At 44.8% G+C, this 23,465-nt stretch overlaps 1 protein-coding gene and 1 pseudogene across 1 annotated transcript; one reads left to right on the top strand and one right to left on the bottom strand.

Annotated features, from left to right (window-relative positions):
• The window catches only part of LOC120409363, a 91,887-nt pseudogene that overhangs the window by 227 nt on the left and 68,195 nt on the right, over positions 1-23,465 (top strand).
• Positions 3,041-22,255, bottom strand: LOC120409362 (pancreatic lipase-related protein 2-like). The gene is made up of 12 exons (XM_039547319.1): positions 22,207-22,255; positions 20,511-20,665; positions 18,395-18,520; positions 15,298-15,432; positions 11,663-11,771; positions 9,801-9,917; positions 9,597-9,719; positions 8,015-8,130; positions 7,222-7,351; positions 6,776-6,887; positions 4,977-5,144; positions 3,041-3,104 (listed from the first exon to the last, which is right to left on the bottom strand). Exons 1-12 carry the CDS (start codon positions 22,253-22,255, stop codon positions 3,041-3,043), a joined length of 1,404 nt encoding a protein of 467 aa, XP_039403253.1.

Below are 23,465 nucleotides of genomic sequence, written 5' to 3'. Positions count from 1 at the left end.
GGTTGTGATGTATTTAGGGTGCCCTTTGGGGTTGCCCCTTTGAGGGTCCTTCACCTTAGGCTTTTGTTGCCTCCCAGGTAGATTGTTCCAGCACAAATTCTTGGTGTACTAGGGCTTCATTCACATTTCTGGTTTTCTTCAAAGTGTTGTATTCTCAAGGTACTGGGGTGGCCCCAAATGCTCATGAACAACCACAGGAAAAGCCAGGAGTCGCTCTCTAGGAATAGGGGATTACGGGCAATGTAGTAATTGTCACAGTTCAGGGCAACTACACTCATATTCCTCCTCTATGGGCCAGCAAGGGCTGAACCCACTCTTAGGCTTCTGGCTTCCCTGCCATCACTTTTCTTGAGTAGAGACACACACATCTCTCCCCGTCCTGATTGGGCTGTTCCCAGGCTGCCTGGTCCCCTGCCTACACTGGGAATGGCAAATCAGATTGCCTCAGCAGGCCTGCATTGCCTTTCCTCAGAGGCTGCAAACAACATCAGTTAAGTAACCACACGGCTCTTTCTCAGCAAGTACCTTTATCCTTATTCAAAGCAATAACAGAACCTACATGCTTGCTAATAAGCCAATCAGAGATCACCCCAACTCCAACTCGGGCTCTGGCCAGTGAGCAAACCCCACCAAAGGGTTTTTATGGGGTTACGGGCTTCATAACCGCGTTGGCTCAGACCTGTGAGTCCTTCCTTTATACAGTTGGGCCTCTAATCTTGTCTTGATGTAAGAGGTGATGAGCAGGTCCCCTCCTGAGGGGGGAGTTTCAAAGATTGTGTCTGGAGGTGGGGAATTTGCATTCCCTCCACCCAGGTATTTCCTGAGGAACCCCCTTAACCCCATAACCTGACGAAGTGGGTATTCACCCATGAAAGCTCATGCTCCAATATATCTGTTAGTCTATAAGGTGCCACCGGACTCTGCTGCTTTTACAGATCCAGACTAACACGGCTCCCCCTCTGACCCTTAACTTTGTTTATCCCACGAGTTCCTTCTCATCTGGCCCATTATTTTAAAATAGCCATTTGAAGCTTGTATAGGGTTTAAATTAGTCATGTGTGCCTCCTTCATTCACATTGCTGTCTGTCTGTCTTCTAAGGGTTGTATTCTCAGGGTACTGGTGTGGCCCCAAATGCTCATGAACAACTACAGGAAAACCTGTTACATACAATCCCACCATAACAGAGAAACCTTTGCATTTTTAATATAATGAACTCCTAAGACACTTAAACTTACTTTGGTGGGGTTTAATTGAATTCAGTGAGGTTTGTCCAGGATGTGCAAGAAATTGCCACGTCTATCACAGTATTAAATTAGACAAGTTTGGCAGTATCTCATCAGTTTTTTTGGAGGCATGTGGCTAAAAGAATTATTCTTATTTAAATGCAAATCAGGGGCAGAATTCTGGGCCCTTGCTCTGGTGTGCAAGGGATGAAGATCATGCACACAGAGTTCTCCTCCTCTTGTACCATCAACTGACTCCATTGTGTAGAAGCTTGGTGTGGTGGCAGGTTTTGCCATCAGGACTTCACAGGGTTAGTGCCACACTGTGGTATAAGCCTGTGCAACGGAGGGGGGAGGAGTCAGGGTCATGGCCCTGCTTCTTCTCCACAATCGCTAGCTGGGCTAGCCAGGCCATTTAAGAGCAGCGCAGTGGCTGTGCCATCAGGAGCTTGGCAGAGTCCAGAGTGTCTCCTGGAGCTTCTACTAGGCTGGTGCATCTCTGTACTACCCTTAATGTAGAGCTATGGCAGGGGTTGGCAACCTCTGGCACGCAGCTTGCCGGGGTAGGCACCCTGGTGGGCCGGCCAGCTTGTTCACCTGCCACGTCCACAGGTTCGGCCGATCGTGGCTCCCACTGGCTGTGGTTTGCCTCTTCAGGCCAATGGGGGTGGCGGGAAGCCACGGCCAGCACATCCTTTGTCCTGCACCGCTTCCCACAGCCCCCATTGGCCTGGAGCGGTGAACTGTGGCCAGTGGGATCCACGATTGACCGAACCTGCAGACGTGGCAGGTAAACAAAGTGGCCTGGCCTGCCAGGGTGCTTACCCTAGAGAGCTGCATGCCAGAGGTTGCCGACCCTGAACTACGGCTTAATGCTACAGCTTAGTCCCGTCATTTCTCCATAAGTGGGGAATATTTTACTTTGCAAAGTATTTGTGCGATTGCAGCGTATAATGGGTAGTTCTGACTTTCACTGAAATGGTGACTTGTTTTTGTGCGTGTCTATTCTTACCTCATACATATTGTCTGTGTTAAATGTAATGATGTATTTTAATGCATTAAAACAGCAAGGTAAACTGCATAGGGGTTTTCTGCATGTGCTCCCGGCATATGCTTAGGGCTGTTTTGAGATTTTGTGCTGTCTTAAACACATTAAAGAGAGACAAAGAATCCTGTGGAACCTTATAGACTAACAGAAGTATTGGAGCATAAGCTTCGTCAGACTATAAGGTGCCACAGGACTCTTTGTCGCATTTTATAGATCCAGACTAACACGGCTACCCCTCTGATACTTGACATTTAAGAGAGAGACTCTTGCAAATGCAACACAGTGGAAAACATTTGTATTTGTCTGTGAGACTGTTTGAAAAGATTGTGTCAATATTACAATGTTTATCAGTGCACCTATATATGTACTCCCATAGCACCTGCCCCTGTCTCTTACAAGGGAAGTGAACTTTGGATAAACTGAAACCAATGACTTCTTGCTTGAAAAGCCCATCAGTGTGTTTGCACAGAGCTGAGAAAACAAAGAAAACTACCTATTTAAGAATTATTTTCTATCAATAGCTGTGTATGAAAACAACCCCAGCGAAAGGACTGATGGGGGGAGGGATAGCTCAGTGGTTTGAGGGTTGGTCTGCTAAACCCAGCATTGTGAGCTCAATCCTCGAGGGGGCCATTTAGGGATTTGTAGCAAAAATCTGTCTGGGGATTGGTCCTGCCTCAAGCAGAGGGTTGGACTAGATGATCTCCTGAGGTCCCTTCCAATCCTGACAGTCTATGAACACAGGAACCATAGTTGATGGGATTCAATTTAGCAAGGTGTAAGTAACTGTGGAATTCCATATTTCACATTTCCATTGCCACAATATGTAGACCTGGAGAAAAAAAAAAACAACTTGAGTCAATATTTCACTACAAATGTTTTTTCCAAAGGTGGGTAGGAACATTGGTTACATTTATTGGCTCATCTGATTCTGCCAGCCAAGACCCTGCTCATCTGGGAGGAGGAGTACTCCACTTACATAACAGTAGTTCAGCCAAATAGTATAAAGGGATGACAAGAATTGATGGAACACTATATATATCTTCACTTTTGTTGAATGCAGGCTTTGCATATTCAGGGCCACACTATATGATGATCTTGTTAGAAATGGGTTTATCTGGGTACTTCCAAACACAGAGGAGCTTGTGTATAGCCGCTAATAAGTCTAAGTTCATGTTCTGACCTGTCTCTTTGAACAAAAATATGTACAAGTTTTGTTTCCCTGATACCACTCCTGGAAATACCTTCCTTGAAAATAACACATCTGGGCATGACCTGCTCTAACTGGCTGACGGACACTTAAAATGTTGCCTGTAGGGTGGTACTTGTGGAAAGTCATGTCACAGAAATGGTAACCTTGGGGTTCTTTTTTTTAAAAAAGTATTTAACAAGGATTTATACAGAGTGTAATAAAGGAGTATCCTTTAATGCTCTGGGCGCCCTTGTCTATCTTTTTGGCCAAGCCAGGTGAAATCTAACACTCAGCTCTCTGGCATTTTCCTGTCTGCCTGTAACATGATCTCACTGAAACCCCATTACTGACAAATTCCAAAAATTCAAGGAGTGTTCCAGGCATCAATAGGCACAACCCTGTTGATTTTGCTGCAAATCAGAGCACCAGAAAAACCTGATTCCATGGAAAATTAGGGCTCCAAGAATGCCTCCTGCTACAGGCAGAAGAATCTCACTGCAACCCTCTGCTGCTGCCTAGATATATCAGAGGAACAGCTTAACTTACTGTGTGGGTTGATTGTCTATAGTCTGGGCTCCAACAGAAATAAGAGAGCCTTACAGGGAGGGCTTGCGGGTGGAAGGAGAAAGAGGGTGCACAGAGATCCTGGCATGGAGGAGATGGAGTGGAGGTGCACAGAGACACTGGCATGGAGGGAGATGCAGGACCCAGGGATGGTGGGTGCACAGAGACCCTGGAATGGAGGGAGATGAGGGGGGATGCTAAGAGACACTGGCATGTGTCAGAGATGGGAATGTGAGCTACATAGAGCCCCTGGCATGGGGCAAGTGGTAGGGGGGAGCTGCACAGAGTAAATGAAATGGACAGGGCCGCCCAGAGGATTCAGGGGGCCTGGGGCAAAATAATTTTGAGGGCCCCTTCCATAAAAAAAAGTTGCAATACTATAGAATACTATATTCTCATGGGGGCCCCTGCGGGCCTGGAGCAAATTGCCCCACTTGCTCCCCCCTCTGGGCGGCCCTGGAAATTGAGGGGGATGGGAGCTTGTGGGAGAGAATGGAGGGATGCAAGGAGCCTCTGGTGTGTGCATTTAGCTCAGTTTACAGAAGCTACAAAATGTGCACACACACTGCAGTCTAGAAATACGCTGGATCAAACGGAAGCATCAGTCCACCCAATCAACTTGAATACACAGTGATGACATGAACAACTGAACTCAATCAACCCCACACACAGTCTCCAGAGCTGCTGTACTTCACTGTTGTGTATGCAGTTAAAATTGCTTTTTGGATGAAATCCATCTCCAAGCAGAAAGCCAGCCTAATGCCTGGGCACCCTTGAGCTCCCATTTAAGCTCTGTTTGAAGGGTTTAAGTGGGACTGAAGTGGGCCTTGCCCTTGTATGCTAGCTCTTTGCATAGGGGAGAATCTCACCCTTTAGGAGCAAACTGTAATGTCAAATTTGGCTCTTTTTATAAACGAATAACATGTAGTATAAAACAAGTGTACTTACACATGGCCATCTTCTTCATTGATTATATGTACCATTTCTGCTCCCAGTCGGGCCCAAAGCAGAGTCAATATGTTCTTATTCCAGAGAAATTCAACTTTTGTAATAGTTCTAGGGTTAATTTCAACATCAACGTACTTTGTATAAATGCTATCTTGATGAAGGAGTCCACTGCAAATAGGAGAATGAGGAGAGTGACACTATCTGATATGGTCTAGGGGTTCTCAGCCTTTTTCTTTCTGAGCCCCCTCCCATGTTATAAAAATTCCACAGCCCAGCTGTGCCACAACTGTTTTTCTGCATATAAAAGCCCAGGGCCATTGTTAGAGGATAGTAAGCAGGAAGCTAAGTTGCTCAGGCTTTGGCTTCAGCCCCTGGGGGTGGGGCTCGATGCCCCAGGCTGCAGTCCCATGCAGCAAGGCTTCAGCTTTCTGCCCTGGGCCCTAGCGAGTGTAACACCGGCCATGCTTGGCGGACCCTGTGAAACCTGCTCGTGGCCCCACAGAGAGCCCCAGACTGCTGGCTGAGAACCACTGGTCTAGGAGGCTGCTGAGCTAAGACAGGTTCTAAAGAACTTTCAGCATGTTGTCCTTATTTTTATAACACTTTGTACCTTTTTAAATAATAATTATTTGTATTTTTGTAGCATCCCCTGTGCTAGATGCTGTATATATACAGAACAAAAAGATGGTCCCTGCCCCAAAGAGCTTGCAGTCTAAGAGTAAAACAAGAGACAACAGATGACAACAGACACACGTGGGGAGTACAAGGAAACAATAAGAAATATTGGTCAGCTGGCTGGGTTGTGGTTCCAGCATGCTGGTAGCTTAACCATTGTCGAGTTTTTTGGAGACATCGTGGGAGAAGAGAGGTTGAAGAAGGATAATGAGGTAGCTTTGTGGAAGTTTACAGGGAGCTCCTCCCAAGCATGAGGGGCAGCATTGGAGAAAACACAAAGGTGAAACTTTAGCAAGTGGGACGTGGAGGCTGGCATCATGGGCTGAACAGAGGGGGGAGTTAGGTTGTGAAGGTACATACGCCCTTTGCACCCTTCATCTAAAGGTCTCTGTGCTGTTCTCACATTAATAAAGCTTTTTAATGTAGTCAAGATAGGTAATATACCCAGTTTACAGATTGCGTAAACCAAGGCCCGGAGGTTAAGCAGCTTGCATGAGTACATATAGCAAGTCAGTGGCAGAGCCGGGAATCATGTTGGCATGTGGGAGTGAATATGCTAACAAGCTATCACAATGCTAGCATGGAAGTGACTAGGGCTAGGCCAATGCCCGTGGTAAAGCTGCACACACCCCGGTGTGACCTGAATGGAAGTACACCTCTACCTCGATATAACACTGTCCTTGGGAGCCAAAAAATCTTACCGCGTTATAGGTGAAACCGTGTTATATTGAAATTGCTTGATCCACCGGAGTGTGCAGCCCCGCCCCCCTGGAGCACTGCTTTACTGCGTTATGTCCAAATTCGTGTTATATCGGGTGGCTTTATATCGAGGTAGCAGTGTATGTTTCTGTCAGAGCTGGCTGGAGCCTTCTCCCCAGGCAAATCAGACTCCCGAGTGCTTGTTAAATGTTACAGAGCCCAGGCAAAGGAATTGACTTTCATGCCCCTGCTCTAACCATTAGCCAATTCTCATAAGCCTTGTCTGTTTTAACGTGTGTTAACTAACATGACTGCAACAATGAACAAACGTCTGTTGCTTGCAGACTTTAAACATGACTTGCAAACAGAGGTGTGACTGAAATAGAGACACACTACAAAGCCTAGTCGTGTGCCATTGAACTTACCAGATAATTTCGTACTGCTTTGTGAACCCGTCTGTGCCATGGAGAACTATGTTTAGTTCCCCCCTCACTTTCTTCGTGCCTGACAGCTTGATAGATATTCGGTGGCTCCAACCTACACAACAAAAGCCAAATAAAAGTAGATTGCTGGCATTGTTTAGGTTCCTTACATACAGAAAACAGTGACAGTTCTCTTTTTAAGTGTACTTTTACTGTTCTCGTTTGAAGAACAGGCAGCTCAAGAGTCTCAGCAAGAATGGACTTTGGTAAACGGTTTAGTGTTTTTCCTTGGTTGTCAGCAGCCGTATACTAGAGAGACGTGGAAAACTACCACCATTCAGCTTATCAAAGGTTTATAACCGCACAGCAAGTTTACAGCTTTAGATCATCTCATTTCAAACCCCCACCCCGCCATCTATTTGGCTAAATAATTACCCTTCTACACTTACTAGTGAAGGGTGGGTGTGCTCCTGTGTTTAAAAAATATTTTTGGTTTATTTTCTCCAGTTTAGCTGGATATTGATCCGCATAGTGACCCATCATTGGGCAGCCTTCTCTGGGACATGGGAAGCAGAGTCCCTAGGGGAAAATAAGAGCAGCTGGGTAATGTGGAATATTTTTCTTTTCATCCTAACTCTTGCAAGACTAAAGCTGAAGATGTGGCCCTGATGCTGCCAAAGCCTTGACCATTCCCTTCCCACGCTATTGAACCCCGCTGCATTTCAATGTCCTGTTTCTGATGTCAGTTTCTTTACTGATTACTTATGCTTAACCATCTGAGGATGAAACAAACTAACTCTTTACTCATAACAGTGAGGGGTACACTTAACATCCAGGTGGTGATGGTCTGAACCCTTCTATTTCAAACACTGCCTTTTTTTCTGCCTAAGATTTGTACAAAACTTATGCTAGTCATAAACCTCCAATGGAACGTGTAGCATAGGAGACACCTGAGGTTTGACCTATCCCAGTGGAATCATCAGATACCCAGGATTCCGCCATTGGTACGGCGTGGGAGCCAGGGTCTGTCTGTATCTATCCTGCCACATGCCTGCTCTCTACCAGCTGGCATTGCTTTATTATTGTTGGAGCTTCGTTCTCCCCAAGTCCTGATCCCAGTCAGGCACTGGGAGAGCAGAGACACCCTAGCACCTGACTCTGTGTGTGACGTGTGCACATGAAAGTAGAGTTGTTAATATTTGCAGCTCACCCATTCTGTAATGGTAAAGCTGTTATGCTTACCGACCGGAAGAACTCGTATGTCCTGCAGGGATATCCAAGAAATCCATTGGGATGGAGGATACTTTGAAAATAAAACTGATGGCTGCGTGAATGATGGCATATAGGAGAATTGGCATCTGTTGAATCAAAATTATTAGTGTCTCTGAAACCATCTTCTATTACATTTGGCCATGTAGCGCAGGGGTGGTTTTTTCTCCTTTATAACAATAATAAAAATTCTGGCTGGAAGGATAGCATGGTCCCATAGCATTTCTTAGGGGAATCTTAGGGGTTTCTGGTTGTCAATAGCATACAAGAAGCTCGCTGCTTCAACTGACCAATGCATTGACTTCTCATAGCTGGAAAACTGGGTTCACACCTGCCTAAGTTCTCTTGTGGATATTGATCCATGTAACAAGACAGCTACACAGCACAGTATCATTTTTTGTGTTGCAGCATGTCATAAAGCAGCAGTTCTCAAACTGTGGGTCGGGACCGGAAAGTGGGAAGCCATGGCTGGCTTAGACTTCCTGGGGCCGAAGCTGAAGCCCGAGCATCACCACCCGGGGCTGAAGTCCGAGGGCTTTAGCCCTGGGCGTCTGGACTCAGATTACAGACCCCTGCCTGGGACTGAAGACCTAGGGCATCGGCTTTGTTCCCTCCAGCCCCTCCCCCCCACACACCTGGGGCTCGAACTGGCTTAGGCTCCTGGGGTCATGTTGTAATTTTTATTGTCGAAAGGGGGTCACGATTCAATGAAAATTGAGAACCCCTGCCGTAAAGAATGCAATTCAGATGAACTGAATAGAGTATAAGGGATACACAAGCTTTGTGTCCACCATTCCAAGCCATGTGGAGAGGGGATTCTTTCCCCCTTCTCCATGGAGACGTTCAGCCCAGCTCTTTGGCTCAAGTTGCTATAGGGAGGGGAGATGCACTCAGGCTTTGTGCCTTTGCTGAATGCCTTGTGGGTGCTGGATGCAGCATGGTGAGAGGTGTCACTTGCAGCCTCTATTCCAGAGATCAGCAAGCTTTGGCACATCGCCCGTCAGGGAAAGCTTCTGCTTGGCCTGTGCTGCTTCCTGCAGCCCTCATTGGCATGGGACAGCGAACCGTGGCCAGTGGGAGCCACGATTGGCCAAACCTGTGGACGCGGTGGATTAACAAACTTGCCTGGCCCGCCAGGGGCTTTCCCTGACAGGCCATGTGCCAAAGGTTGCCGATCCTCGCTGTAATCCAAAGTGGGAGCTAGCGCTGCCCCAGTATAGGTATAGTCATGACCTTGTCCTCACCCTGGCCAGACACTTCCCATTACGACTGAAGTACTAAATGATCTCTACCCCAAATCTGCAGTCAAATTATGGAAATTAAGGCTGATCCCACGTCTTCTGTATGACCGTTTCCCCCCTTATGCTACCTTCAGGCCATCAAGGCTGTCATCTGGCGCTCATTGTTTCATGCTTTTTTTCCCCACCCATCATCAAATATGCAAAAACATTATTTTTTAAATGAAACCCTCAAAAAAGCTCCATTTGCCATGTTCAGAACTATGATATGAACAGACACTGTGAGTTAATGCTGCAGATGTTTGGAGTAGATTTACCTTCAGCAAAGACTCGACAGTCTTTTTTAGTCACTGGAATAATTACATCATCGCATCCAGGCATAATGCTGCCTCCATTTGGGTAAAAGTCAAGGTGGCCAGTGGTATTAACCATTCCAAACCCTGAAATACATACGTGACATGGGGAGTGCCTCAGTTAATTCAGTGTCAGGACTGTTGCTGCAAATGTTTGTGGGATCTTACCTACAATAGGAAATCGGGCAGCATTACTATGAATAACGTCAACAAATCTTGCATCCGTAGGGTCCAATCTGACTTTAGGCGGAGTGCCTTCAAAAAAGGGCCCAGCGGGGTCCAAGCCTAAACAGAAACAAATTGTTCACTGTTGGATTGGAAAAAAATTGTGCACACGTAGAGCATCAGTTTCAAATGAAGTATATAATGCATGGGGAGTAGTAATGTAAAGATGGGTTAGAACCCCAGCCAGTCCACTGAACATTTTAATGTAATAAACATTTGTACAGTGTCAAAACACTTACAGAAGTCAGAATACTTCATAAAATGTAGTCACTGCAAGGAGAATGAATCCTCGTTTCTCTTTGTGGGCTACTGTTTTTCCCAAGTGTCCTAGAAGTGAGTCTCAACTCCTAGAAGGCAGCTTTTCTGCAAACTCATCCCAGCACAAGCAAAGTGCTATCGGTTAGTGTATAATGGTGTCATATGACCAAGGATAAGGAGGGATTTTAACACAATGATCCAGTTTCCTACATTTTCTGCTGGTGTGGAATGGAAAGACTGAAGAGTTTTTGATCAGTTATTTATTTGTATTTTGGCAGCACCCATTGGGCCCAACTGTAATAGGCACATTGCAAATGCAAAGCGAGAGACAGTCCTGCACGAAGGAGCTTGCAATCTAATTAGAAAAAGGAAGCATTATCATGATTATCCCCCTTTTACAGATAAAGGACTGAATCACAGAGATTAAGTGACTTGCTCAAGGTCACACAAGAAGCCTTTCACAGAGCCAGGAACTGATCTATCCTAGTCCAGTGCTTTAATCACCAACCTCCTGTCACTAGCAGCAGTAACTACTACAAATGAATCTGGGGAAGTGAGGGGGAAAAAACAAAATACAACACAGGAATGCAGTTATAGCCTGTCTAGCTCTGCTGGTTGTGCCCACAAACCCTTAGCAGGGTACAATAGCTGTACAGGGAGAACCACCTTCTCCCAATACTTAGACCTCTATCATGGTTTAAAACAACAGCATGTGGCGCAGTGGTTCTCCACTCTAGCAGGAACCCCTTGCTGTAAGAGAACATGGGAACTGTGCCACAGGCTCCTCTCGCCCTAGGCAGAGCTAGTTTGGTGTTGGAGAGAGGTGAGGCTGTGACCATCCCCTTCCTATTGCTGGAGCAGTGCTTGTGCTCATGGGAGTGCAGGGATTGCTGTTGCGCTCTGCTGCTGTGCAGGTGCATGTAGGGGTGGAGAAAACCAAGAGACAGCACAGAAAAGTCTTCAGGGGACTTGTGTGGTTATTTCCTCTCAAAGGCCTGGGAAAAGGTAATTTAGTGGGATTGTAGCCTGTGTTCCCGCCTCACGTCTTAAACCCATTCAGAGCAAGACATATGTCTTAACAGTGGCCGTTGAGAGACTCCTTGGAGGCAGAGTGTATCTGCCTTGTTAATAAGTCCCACCCCAATTCCCACTTCCACTGAAAGCATGTTAAGGAGAAACTTAAGCTTCACTTTGCAAATTGATTGTAAGACATGGAAAACTGTGTGTGGAGAGAAACTTGCCAGTCGTATCTCAGGTCATTTGCTTGAGACTACTAAACAGATCATCTGCATAAGAATCCTCACTGTTGATATTTTAATACTATTACTAAAGCAATACTGTTTTGCTTACTCATGATAAAACCATAAAGAATGCATGGTGACGTCTATAGGAACAACACACAGAATGGGCTAAGCAAGCACCCCAACTCATTGAAGTTGGTGAAGATATACCCCTTATGCCTGTTTGGCTCAGTGGGTCCAGCTTTGCAAACTTCTTTCCTCTTAAAGAACATACCGTGTAACATTCCATCTTAGTGACTAGCCTACCGGTTATTCTTTTGATGCCTCGTATTCTTCTTCCCGCATCTCCTGCAGCATGTGCACCCAGACTGTGCCCAATTATATGGATATGAGAAGGGCGGTATTGAAACATTTTCTGATGAGTTTTTGAAAAAAAAGAAAATAAAACATATGTATTTAAATTTCAAATGCAGAAGATGCCTTATTTTCATAGATTTTACAGCCAGAAGGGACCATTGTGATAATTTAGTCTGACCTCCTGCATAACACTGGTCATAGGACTTCCCTGTATTAATTCTTGTTTGAACTAGAACATTTTAGAAAAAAAATCCCACCTTGATTTAAAGATTTCCAGTGATGGAGAATTCATCACAACCTTTGGTTAGTTGGTCCAATGGTTAAATACCTTCACTGTTAAAAGTGGGCACCTTACTTCTAGAATGAATGTCTAGCTTCAGGTTCTCGCCACTGGATCTTGATATTCCTTTGCCTGCTAGACTGAAGAGCCTTCTATCAAAATTCTGTTCCCCCATATAGGTAATTATGTACTATGATCAAGCCACCCTTTAAGCGTCTCTTCGGTAAGCTTGGATGTAATGAAATTCACCCACCTCTGTGCTGAGTGACTGTACAAGGCCTATTCACCCCTTAGGTGTCATGTGGCCTTAGAGGTTTAAGTGGAGATTAATTGGTGAATACACTCTGTATAGGGGTGTATTTGACCCAAGGAGTTGCAACTTTTGTGACACTGAAAGCAACAGTGACTAGTTACCTGGAGTCCACAACCTAACTTGCTTATGCATGTACCAGAAAAAGTGCATACAGCCATATTTGCTTGTCTTCCTTGATAGAGGAACAGAAAAAAAACTTTGGCTACAGTATTTTCAAATGTTTTTACCTTTAAATGAAAGAGTCCCAGGCTTTCAATTTACAGTGTTACCCACTTTCCTTATCACTTTTGCCAATGATTTTAGTAGGTATCCATGCTAAGTTCAAACCAAATATCTCCTAATAATTCCTGTTGGCCATTCATGAAGCCACAGTGGTTTGATTTACTTGTGACTGTTGCAGGTGAATTGTTAAGTGGCAAAGTCCTGTTCCAGAGTCCTCACAAATACTGTGTTCATGGAAAACATATACAATTAGTATTGTATAGGCGTAGGACATCTACACTGGAGATCCAGTCATAATACAGTTGTCTCATATTCTGTTAGGCACAAAGAGAAAATATCTGTCTGTGAACTGTCTCTGCTTCAGTTGGTAGCCAATAGCTTGGCCCGGGTTGGATTGAATTTTGTGCCCAAACTCAGGGCTTTGAGCGATGGAAGCAGGTTATACAATTGATGGGAGAGAAATGCATAAACTACAACTTAAAAAAAATCAATTTACATCTTTTTAAAGGTCTCAGAGGGAGAAACCAATCAGTGAACAGAGAAAATGGTAGAAGCCCAAGAACCATGTATGCAGTGATTTCACTATGGCAGTATTTTCACTGTGGAGAAGTATAGATCTGGACAACAAACACTCCACAGCACAGCCATATTGAATGGAGAGAGGGACACAAATCTCATGAGCAGCTGGGGCCTCCTTGTCCAAGGAAATGAGATGACTCTGTGGAAGGCAGGTCAGTAAGTATCTGGGATCTTGTACAGGAAGAAGACTAGAGGCATAGGACCAAAGCCACCAGGCTGGAAATGATAGGGTCTGTCAGGCAACAAGTTTAGAGGGTACTCCCTTGAGATGCTAGTTTTTGCAAAACCTATACTACATCAGATGGAGCCTTAGGGTTGCCAACTTTCTAATTGTACAAAACCGAATACTCTGGCCCAGTCCCTTCCCCGAGGCCCCGCCCCTGCTCACTACATTCCCCCTCCCTCGGTGGCTTGCTCTACCCAACCCTCACTCACTTTCACTGGGCTGGGGCAGGGCCTGGGGGCAGGAGAGGGTACGAGCTCTGAGCTGGGGGTGCATACTCTGGGGTGGGGCTGGGAATGAGAAGTTTGGGGTGCAGCAGAGGGCTCCAGGCTGGGGGTGTGGCCAAGGGATTTGGAATGTGGGAGGGGGTTGCGGGTTGAGGCAGGGTGTTGGGGTGTGGGAGGGAGTATGGCTCTGGGCTGGGGGTGCATGGTCTGGGGTGGGACTGGGGATGAGGACTTTGGGGTGCAGGAGTGGGCTCCAGGCTTGGAGGTGGGGCTGAGGGATTTGGAGTATGGGAGGGAGGCTACAAGTTGAGGGAGTTGGGGAGTGGGACAGGGTGTGGTCTCTGGGTGGGGCTGGGGATGAGGGTTTTGGGTGAAGGAGGGGGGCTCCGGGTTTAGGGTGGGGCTCAGGGCTGGGGCAGAGGGTTGGGACTCAGGTTGCGGGCTTACCTCGGGTGGCTCCCGGTCATCGGTGCAGTGGGAGTAAGGCAGGCTCCCTGCCTGTTTTGACACCATGTTGCACGCGCCCCAGAAGCGGCCAGCAGGTCTGGCACTAGTATTCAGGGGCGGGGGGGGTAGGAGGCTCTGCACGCTACTCTTGCTTGCAGGCACACACCCCAGCTCTTATTGGCCAATTCCCGGCCAATGCAAGTGCAGAGCCATTGCTTGGGGTGGCATGTGGAGCCCCAAGCCCCCCCCAAGGAGCCAGACCTTCTGGCTGCTTCCAGGGTGCAGTGCGGTGTCAGAACTGGTAGGGACTAGCCTGCCTTAGCACCGCAGCACTGCCGACCGGACCTTTAACGGCCCGGTCGGCGGTGCTGACCGGAGCCACCAGGATCCCATTTTGACTGGGTATTCCGGTTGAAAACCAGACACCTGGTCACCCTAGATGGAGCCTTAAGTACCTTGGCCAAAACTTTCAGACATAGATGTCTAATGTGTGGCATCTAAATCCATATGTTTTTAGCTATATAAATGCCCCAATTCTCAGAGGTACTGAGCATCCGCAACTCTGTTCAAAGTGCATGTAGGTATCAGCACTTTTGTAAATCAGCCACTTTGATTTAGGTGCCTAAGTTTGAAACTCTTTCCCCTTGTGTCAGACAGAGACTAGGAATTGGCAGCAGAGGCAGGACAAGAGGGTTGTTAATAGGGAAACCCAGTGATAATTCTCAGGCTCTGTTGTGCCAGGAAGTATCAAAGTCAGAACTAGAGGACTTAAGAGTGTTTATATCCTGTAGCCAGACATCAGAACCAGAAATCCAGCAGTATTAAGTGAGCCTCTGGACTGCTCCCAGCCTCTGTTTGCTTTGGGAATGAATTGCTAAATTGAGAATGTAACTCTATCTCAAGCATAAGTATGTATTCCTAACAAGTATTTACTAATCACTTTAAGAGTCATGTTGGTGCCTCCTTGCAGTGATTATACAAATACAGTTGAGAAAGCAAAGAAATATTGCCACCTACTGGTCTTTTAAGTTAATTAGTCACTTCTATCATATTACTGTACTATCTTTAGGACATATCTTAGTACCGTTTGTGGCTGTGTGAGGTATCCCCATTTTGGTGGTTCTGAACTATCTACTGTGTTCTGCACTTCCCAAAGCATTAACTTTTTGAATCATACTTTTCTGACCACAAGAAAACAAGATCAGAGCACAAAGACACCGGTTACATAAACCCATTATGCTCATGTGAATCTTAGCTTTAAAAAGTAACTTAAAATTCATAATATATTTTTACCATAAGAGTATTTATGAAATAAGCAATCTCAGCTCCAACCACACGGATGTTGTTCACTGCACTGATGTATGTGCCTTTTGCACCATCTGCCCAGTCCACGGCAATGCAGTTCACATCTTCCACTTCCACTAGCAGCTAGTGTGTAAACAGAAAACAAAGAACTTATGAAAGCAGACAGTAAAATACTGATTCAACTTAAACCTAAATGAATCATTAAGTAAATTGAGCATTTGGGTTGCTTCTTGTTAACAAGGACAAACATTTACTACAGCACTTACACACATTAATATGGGTCTTTTCATAAAGCACAATAGGATGAAAACTTAGACATTTACACAAACAGATGTCTGAACTTCAAAAAAGTACAATCAAAATATTTTTCAATTTTTGTCACCATAAACACTTGTTTCAGATCAGAACTATAAACTGATTTATTGCAGTATACAACTTCTGTTTTGTTTTCTCTTCTGTAAACAGTTTAATGAAACCTTTAATTTTTAAAGCTCTCGCTTCAATTCTGAAAAAGGCAACTGAGCGTGAGGGGCTCAGAACTGAGTGGGAGGTTTCTACAACAGCACGTAAAGCTAAAAGCCTGGTGACGTCCACACCAGAGGTTTACAAACGTCAGGGATATTGTTCATTCTAATTTCGCACCATAACTCACCATTTACTATAATAAGAGTGCAAACATGAAGGTGTGCACTGTGCTTCTATAGTCTGTCCTCTTCACAAGGCAGTATGTCTGTGCTGACCCATGACTCATGCCTTAGAGAGAGGATTCCTTCCCTTCTTCCTATTTTGCTCCATGGGACCAGTAATTAGATGCTGATGGATTACTACCAACAGTTCAGCTGCTCTGCTTAGAGGAGCAAAGGCTCCACTTCCTGCTCAGGGGTGGGTGGGGGATGGAAGTGCATAGAGTGCCAGTTTACCACTTTATGCCTAGACCCAAGGTTTGGGGAGGAGACAAAGGGGTTTGTGGGGTTCTTACCCCTCTCATTCCCCTGAGCAGGTACATGGACCACATTGTAGCCTGGCCTTTTTTGTATTCAGTGGATGAAGGTAAATTTGGGTCATATCCTATATAACACGAGACAGCGAGAGACACTGTACGGCCATCTCTTATTTTTCCATTTTAAGGATAGTATTTTGTATCAAGAGACAGTATAAAACAGCCTCCATTGAGAGGGCATTGAAATATTTAGGTTCTCTGCTGTGTATTGACTTTTCAAGATATTTTTGGTCGTGGGTGGTTTATTTTTCCTAAATGTCTAAGATGATTCCAGTAATTGCGAGTAGAGCCGGTTGGGAAATATTTTTCTCTAGAAAATTTCAAATTTTCACTGAAAAACTGACCATTTTAATTCAGAAAAGTTTTATTTTCTGAAAACTCAAAATATCCCATAGAAGACTGATGTTTTTCACAAAAAGTCATTTTGTCAAAAGTCCAATTTTCCATTAAAAACAGTTTTGATGGTAAATTTTCGACCTGCCTTAACTGAGAGTTCTAGATATGAATTGTGTGCTAAATTAAGACAGCATATTGGTATTACTGTAGATTCTAGCCTTCTCATGCTTTATTCTTTCAGAAGGTTCTACTCAACAGCTAACTAACCTTTGGATAAAGATTTTTTTAACTTTTAAATGTAGTATAGGAGTAGTGAGTAACAAGACCATCTGTTAGCTTCAGCACAGTTAACCAAACCGCAAGGAGGAAAAAAATTAAAGCTATGTCTACACTAGCACTTGTGTCAGTAAAACTTTTGTTGGTCAGGGTGTGAAAAAAAACACACCCCTGACCGATGTAAGTTTCAACCACAAAAGTGCTGATGTGGACCATGCTATGTGGCCTGTAAAGAGCTCTCTCCTCTCAGCACAGAGTGGCTACATAGATGTCCTTATAGTGGTGCAGCTGCGCTGCTGTAAGGTCTGTAGTGCAGACATTGCCTAAGTTTCAATATCTGAATGCTTGGAACAGTGTAGGCTTGGCATGAGATCAAAATAAAATTAAACACCATCTCCATTAGAATAAAAATCCAACGTCTGGTGAATTTGCCAAGATTCCCAATACTACAAAGACTTCCACATGTGCTTCATTTTACTCACTCTGAGTGGGCCCACTACTCGCAGTGTGTAAAGTTAAGCAGGCGTGAAAGCCTTCATAATGTCAGAGCCTAAGGTATTATCTACTTCCTAGTTACGCAACGGTTAGGTTGATCCTGAGTATAAATGGATTTCCCCTGGAGCCTTGTGCCATAGGCTCTCTCTGCTTTTGCAGATCGGTGTTTGTTGAGGCCCAGACTTTCCTCTTTTTAGTTTGCTGAGTAGGAGTCCTACTTTGGGAAGAAGAGTTTCCTTTTCTCTGTATATACATGCACATATCACTGCTTTCCATTCATTTGTCCAAAGTAGAATTTACTCTGTTAGACTGATTGACATAAGGAGCCATAATAATTCTGTGTGACTGGGGCTAAACTTTCAGGGCTGGCTTGTGAGTGGTAATGGCAGAGGGATAGTCTCTTCCATCTGAGAGATGGCATAGGTGAGTTGATAGCGCACTGGCTGGGAACTCAGATGACTAGGGTTTTATTCCAGACTCTGCCACTAGTCTGCTGGGTGACTATAGGTAAGTTATTTTATATCCGTGTGCCTCATTTTCCCCATCTGTTAAATGGGGATAATGACACTGGCTGCCTTTGTAAAACACTGACATCTATGGATAAAAGGAACTATATAAGAGCTAGGTATTAGTATTGTTACCTCCCCCAACCACCCAGGGAGGAGTGGATGCCACAAGAAATATAGATTTTTCTTCCAGAGCTGGACTACTACAAAAACATATGCACAACCTTAAACCCAACCCAGGATTCTCATTTCCTGTCAAAGCCATATGGAATGTACAGTCCAATTCACTCCCACACCCACATTCATTAAAAGGGCGAGGTGATTATTAAAGTTGTTACATATGGGTTAGCACCTCTTGCCCATTAGTAACATCAAGTGGTTGTCAAAATGCAAGCTTAATAGTAGTGTTTAAGAAACAGCGATTGAATGTGGCCGCAGTTAAAGTTAGAAATTGTAGGATATTCTCTCATACCAAGCACATCTCTACCACCCAGCCACGTTTTCCGGTGCTCATGAATCCATGAACAATGAAGCGTGTTTTCCTATGTGAGCAGAAATGTGAGTCTTTGATAGTTGAGGAATGTATTGCAGAGATCACCTGTTTTGAGCAAAAACAACAGTAATAATCATCATCCTCTATTCTGTCATCCTCCGACTCTTCTTAGCTAGGAAATAAAAACAAAATATGGTCCAGATCGTCCCTTATATAGGATGCTGTCGTCACTCCTGGAAACCCATGGGTTTCATTGGCTCCCCACAGCTCTCTAACCCCAGTCACAGCATAGCTCCTGTTCTGTTCCTGCTGCTCCAAACTACTCCTCTCTGTGTACAAAGAGCTCTTTGTACGGAGCCAACCAGTATAAGTTAATCACAATGAGCAGCACCTCACTGAGTATCCCCCAAAGCCAATCCTCCTAGCTCCTGCCTGCCCCCTTACTGACCTAACTCCTGACTCCCCAATGCTGCAGTGCAACTGAAGAGTGGCTTTGGGAAGTCACAGGGGATGGAATCATTGAGGTACAGCTCTGTGCTAGGGGCAGTAGTGGAGGCCTGTTGTACATTCATTTAGTATGGCCCTTTTTTCTGCTGCCAGAATGATCTCTAACCCTCAGTCCAACTTTTTAAACTAATGCTGGGTCTCTGGTCTGGGTGCGTGGAGAGAGTGGGACTCTGAAGCATTCCAGGGAGATGCCCCTATGAGCTTATTCTGAGTCGTTTGTATTCAATGCAGGTTGAGCTGCTGGGCAATAATGTATTGGATAGCAGTAATGTTTTGTGTAACCCACTGGTAAGTGTATGTTACATGTCCTCATGTGCCCTCTCATAGACCTGGCTTTGGTAGCTCCTGTCTTTACCTTTTGAGGTGCCCGGTTGGATCCCTGTTGTGTTGGCCAAGATGGTGGCTGTCACATTTACACCATCACAGCTTGCTGCATATTTTATGTTCATGTATAACACAAAAGGCAATATGTTCAGAAGCTCCTAAGTTCCATTTTTAGAAGAGTCTTAGGCTCCTAAGTCTCACTGAAAGTCAACAGGACTTAGGCTCTTAAGTGTCTAAGTCATTTTTCTAAGTGACTTAAGTGTTTTTTTTGAAAATGCGATCTCCTGGGCACGTCTCACTTCCACCCCCAAAGTGATATAGTTCTGGCTCAGTGGGATGGCACTAGTACTGCAGTGTCCATGGGGCAGCAGCAATAGCGCTGGCTTACTCACGCTGCTCCACTGCCTCCCCCTGTTCGGCCGGGATGAGATGGCCGTTCACTCTCCATGCCCATTCAGTTTTTGGCTTTTGCTGAAATTACCAACAAGGGCACCAGTTAGGGTGGTGGTTTGTATGAAGGCAGCTGTGTTCTGGGGAAATGGACTGAGACCACAGACTTCACACAGGTCACCACAGAGAAATAATCTTCATTTGGAGCTGAACTTAGCTGCAGTGGCTACAGGTATTAAAACATGAAAAGCTCCTTTCCCCCTTGCAGGTTCCCCAAGCCATTCAGTTCCCCTCAATTCCACTTCTTCACTCATCTTCCCTTACTTGCTGCATATTTGAGTTTAAAATTATGTTGGCTTTAAAAGGCAGCATGGGCTGGAGGAATGAACACAGCATTGGGAGTGAGGAGCCTAATCCTGGCTCTGCTCTGGACTTTCTACATGTTTTTTGCATATCACCCCACCTCAGTTTCCCCATTGGTAAAATGATGATGCTAGTTCTCCTATCTGTCAGGGGTGATTGAGCACCTAGAGCACTGCATAAATGCTACTGATTATTAAAACGTGTCTCCTGATTTTTCTCAGAGAATTAAATGTGTTACAAACAACAGTAGTGTGCAGCATTCCCAGTAACTTGCACAGGAAAAATGCCAGAAAAAGGTTTAATTTGTTTGGTTCATTTTTCAGTTTGTGCATGAAAATATTTCAGTTTTTACCCCAGTGACTTTAACCTCTGTTAGTTACTGCATCTAACAACCTGACTCTTTATTTCCTGACTCAGTTTCTCATGGTGAGTGACACGCTCTTCCAACGGAGCTAGTGAACGTTGGGAGATGTAATTAATTTTTAATATTAAAATAGAGGTAGGTTCTCACTTGAGAATTATTTCTAGTTTCTTTAGTGTAAAGGGTGAAGCTGATGTTCATACTCTCTGGAGAGCTGGGTAAACCTGCCAGAAATCTCCCTGGTATTCCAGCCCATGGCGGTTTATCTGAAAAGCAGCCAAGTCGTCCGTAGCAAACTTTTTCGCCTGCAGCATACAAAGCAAATCATTAGTATTTTGGGATCCATTACAGTTAGATGGTGCATTGGAAGCGGCAACAACTTTAAAAGAAGCAGACACTGGCCTTTGGTTTTATGATTAATTTTCTTAACTTTCTGTCTGTTAGCTAATGCAGGTAATAGAGAATAGATGTTAGTGACTCATCAAACACAATGAAACACCGGGATACTCTTGTGGCAACTTTTTTTCCTTAGGGTTGTAGAATCCTCATACAAAAGGAAAAAAAAAACCAAAACAGACTTTAAAAAAATGTGTGTTGGTGTCACTACTGCCAGCTCCTGACTCAGAAGCAGCAAGTGTATATGTCACGGTTCCCAGGTTAACTGCATCTCTGACCCTCCCTGGTCTTTGAGAGGTGACAGCTAGGTCTCAGGCTCTAGCTGTCACCTTCATTGGATCGGGATCCTGGGATCCCTCTGGACCAGGGAAGTAGCCTGCAGACTCCTGCAGTTCTCTGTGATCACCTCATCAGCCTTCCCATCAGCACCTGTTCTCTCAGGTGCAATGCCAGGGTGAGCAGCCAGCTCTCATGGAGCACATTACTGTTTATTCAGAGCAAAGCATTTAAGAGAAAACATAAAAAAACCAAACAGCTTTTACGCATTCCTCACTTACCAGCTGTCACCCATCGTCCACATAATGACCCTGATAGAACTAAAGTACTTGGGGCCCTTTCACAGCACCTGTCTCTCGTGGTCGCAGTCTCATGTCAGTTCTTGGACTGACTGTGCGTGACCCTCCCCTCTGATCAGGGCTGTCACTTGATACAGTTTCAAGTCCTTTGTATTAGGCTTCTTGAACCAGGTCGAACTAGCATGTGTTATTTTCCCAGGGCCAAAACTTCAAAAGTCTGGTTACTTGCATTTTTTCAGCATTGGGAATTGCATTAATTACTCCCTGCTGAGTTTAGCTCCTGCAGGATGCACCTTTTAGCTCACCTGTTGAGTCACCCCACCTAGCCATCCCATGAAGATACATGCAACATTTATAAAGTTGATACAATATCAAGTGATTATAATCTTTGAATAGTCCATGTTTCTAAAGTATGGCGTCTCTCTCAGTATATGTCTAGGAATGGAGATTTCCCCGCCCCACTCCCCCGTAAGAGTTCTGAAGGAATTTATCACAACATTCTGAGCACTTCTTTCCTTTGACTTTTCTGTTAATCTCAAACACTGTCCATCACACTGAACACTCATTCTGCTGCGCTGCTCCTGGGAGACAGTGCTCACGTGTAAAATAAGTGTGTCCGTAGGACTTTGCAGAACCAGGGTCTAAAGGTGAACACGAGGTCTGTGCCTCGCTTGAGCTCTTATAATAGAACTTAAAGGGTGCACAGGCCTTTTGCTAGTTCTCGGCACCAAGTGAACAGCATCATAAATCACATAGAATAAACTGAGGGCAGAGAAAAATGAATTTCCATTGTACTTATATTCATTTTTTATTTCATTTGAACATGACTGAATTCAACATGTTTGGTGCAGTTATTTATAAATATTGTATCTCACCTGCTGTTGGATCCAGCAGATACAGTGCAGCAATCCAAATTCCAATCATCTAAAATAAATTAAATATACACATGAAGTCCAGGTAACGCATTTTATTTGGATACTAATTGATTTAGATTTATTCATCTTGTAAAAAGTGTGTAAATCAACAGTATTTTCCCAGCAACCAATATAACACTCAATCTAGCATCAATTTCTATGCATTCATTACTTATGTCCTGAAAAGTAAAGGTAGCATGTTCTTAAATGTGTGCTTTAATCTACTCCTATTTCAAAGCAGGGTAGATCAAAATACACTACAGAACATTTAGAGCATGGCTAGGGTGACCAGGTAACATATGTGAAACATCGGGACTGGGGGTGGGGGGTAATAGGAGCCTATATAAGAAAAAGACCCCAGAATTGGCACTGTCCCTATAAAATTGGAACATCTGGTCACCTTAGTCATGGCAGGAAGGGCCACATGGACACTTAGAGCATGGCAGACTAGTGCAGGGTAGATTTACACCCCAGCTTGCTGCAACCTAAGCACTCATGTAGCCAAGCATTAGTGTAAAGTGCTGTTTTCTTGATGTCTCCTCAACAGCAGATGCTGCTTATTAGTTCACTGGTTATTTATTTTTTTCTGCTTTTTGCAATGTCAGTCTTTGCTAGGTTAAAAATTCCAACGTATGTCTTACATAATGCCTGATCGTGCATTCTATGCATGCCCCCAAACTCCCATTACCTTCCCTGGAGAATTTTGTGTCTGTGAGGAATGCAGGCTCCAGCTTGTTGAGGGAATAAATTCTGCCTCAAGTAGATCTTGGAAATTTTTTGACAAAACAGCATTTGAGCTCTGCCACTCCTTATGATTCTGCTTTCATCTCTATTCCCACTCCCAAGGCACTACATAAGCCTACTCCCTTTATCTCCTCTGATACTGTGCCACAAACTTAGCACCCTCTCAGTTGCATTCTTCTAACAATCCTTCAGTTTGCCTTTCGAATCTCCCTTCAAATCCTCTTCCTCCCCACCATGGTTTTGCATAGGAGGCGTTTGGAAGCCCAAGGCTCAGCTCCTGACTCCATGCCAGGGAGCCTGAAAGCCCTGAGAACCCAGGTTTGAGCCAGGCCTCTAGGGGCTTCCAGGGTCCCAAGTCAGCTGGCTCCCGGGTGCGCAACTTCCTCAGCCTGGTGAACCAGTTTCCCCAAGAGTCAGGAAGCCTAGGGAGCCAGCAGGGGTCCCTGGCCTGGGCAGTCGAGATACCCAGGCTGCCC

Source organism: Mauremys reevesii, linkage group 7 (genome assembly GCF_016161935.1).
Source record: "Mauremys reevesii isolate NIE-2019 linkage group 7, ASM1616193v1, whole genome shotgun sequence".
NCBI classification, from domain to species: Eukaryota; Metazoa; Chordata; order Testudines; family Geoemydidae; genus Mauremys; species Mauremys reevesii.
Note: the sequence above shows the minus strand (reverse complement) of the source record. Positions and strands in the feature narration are given on the sequence as shown.

Excerpts from the sequence above, each read along its gene's own strand:
- LOC120409362 (XM_039547319.1), bottom strand. The coding sequence starts at position 22,255 with ATGATTGGAATTTGGATTGCTGCACTGTATCTGCTGGATCCAACAGCA. Across the intron at positions 9,720-9,800 it reads TGCCCGATTTCCTATTGTAG|GGTTTGGAATGGTTAATACC; the intron begins GTAAGATCCCAC and ends TATGTATTTCAG. Across the intron at positions 6,888-7,221 it reads AGCACACCCACCCTTCACTA|GTTGGAGCCACCGAATATCT; the intron begins GTAAGTGTAGAA and ends TTTGTTGTGTAG.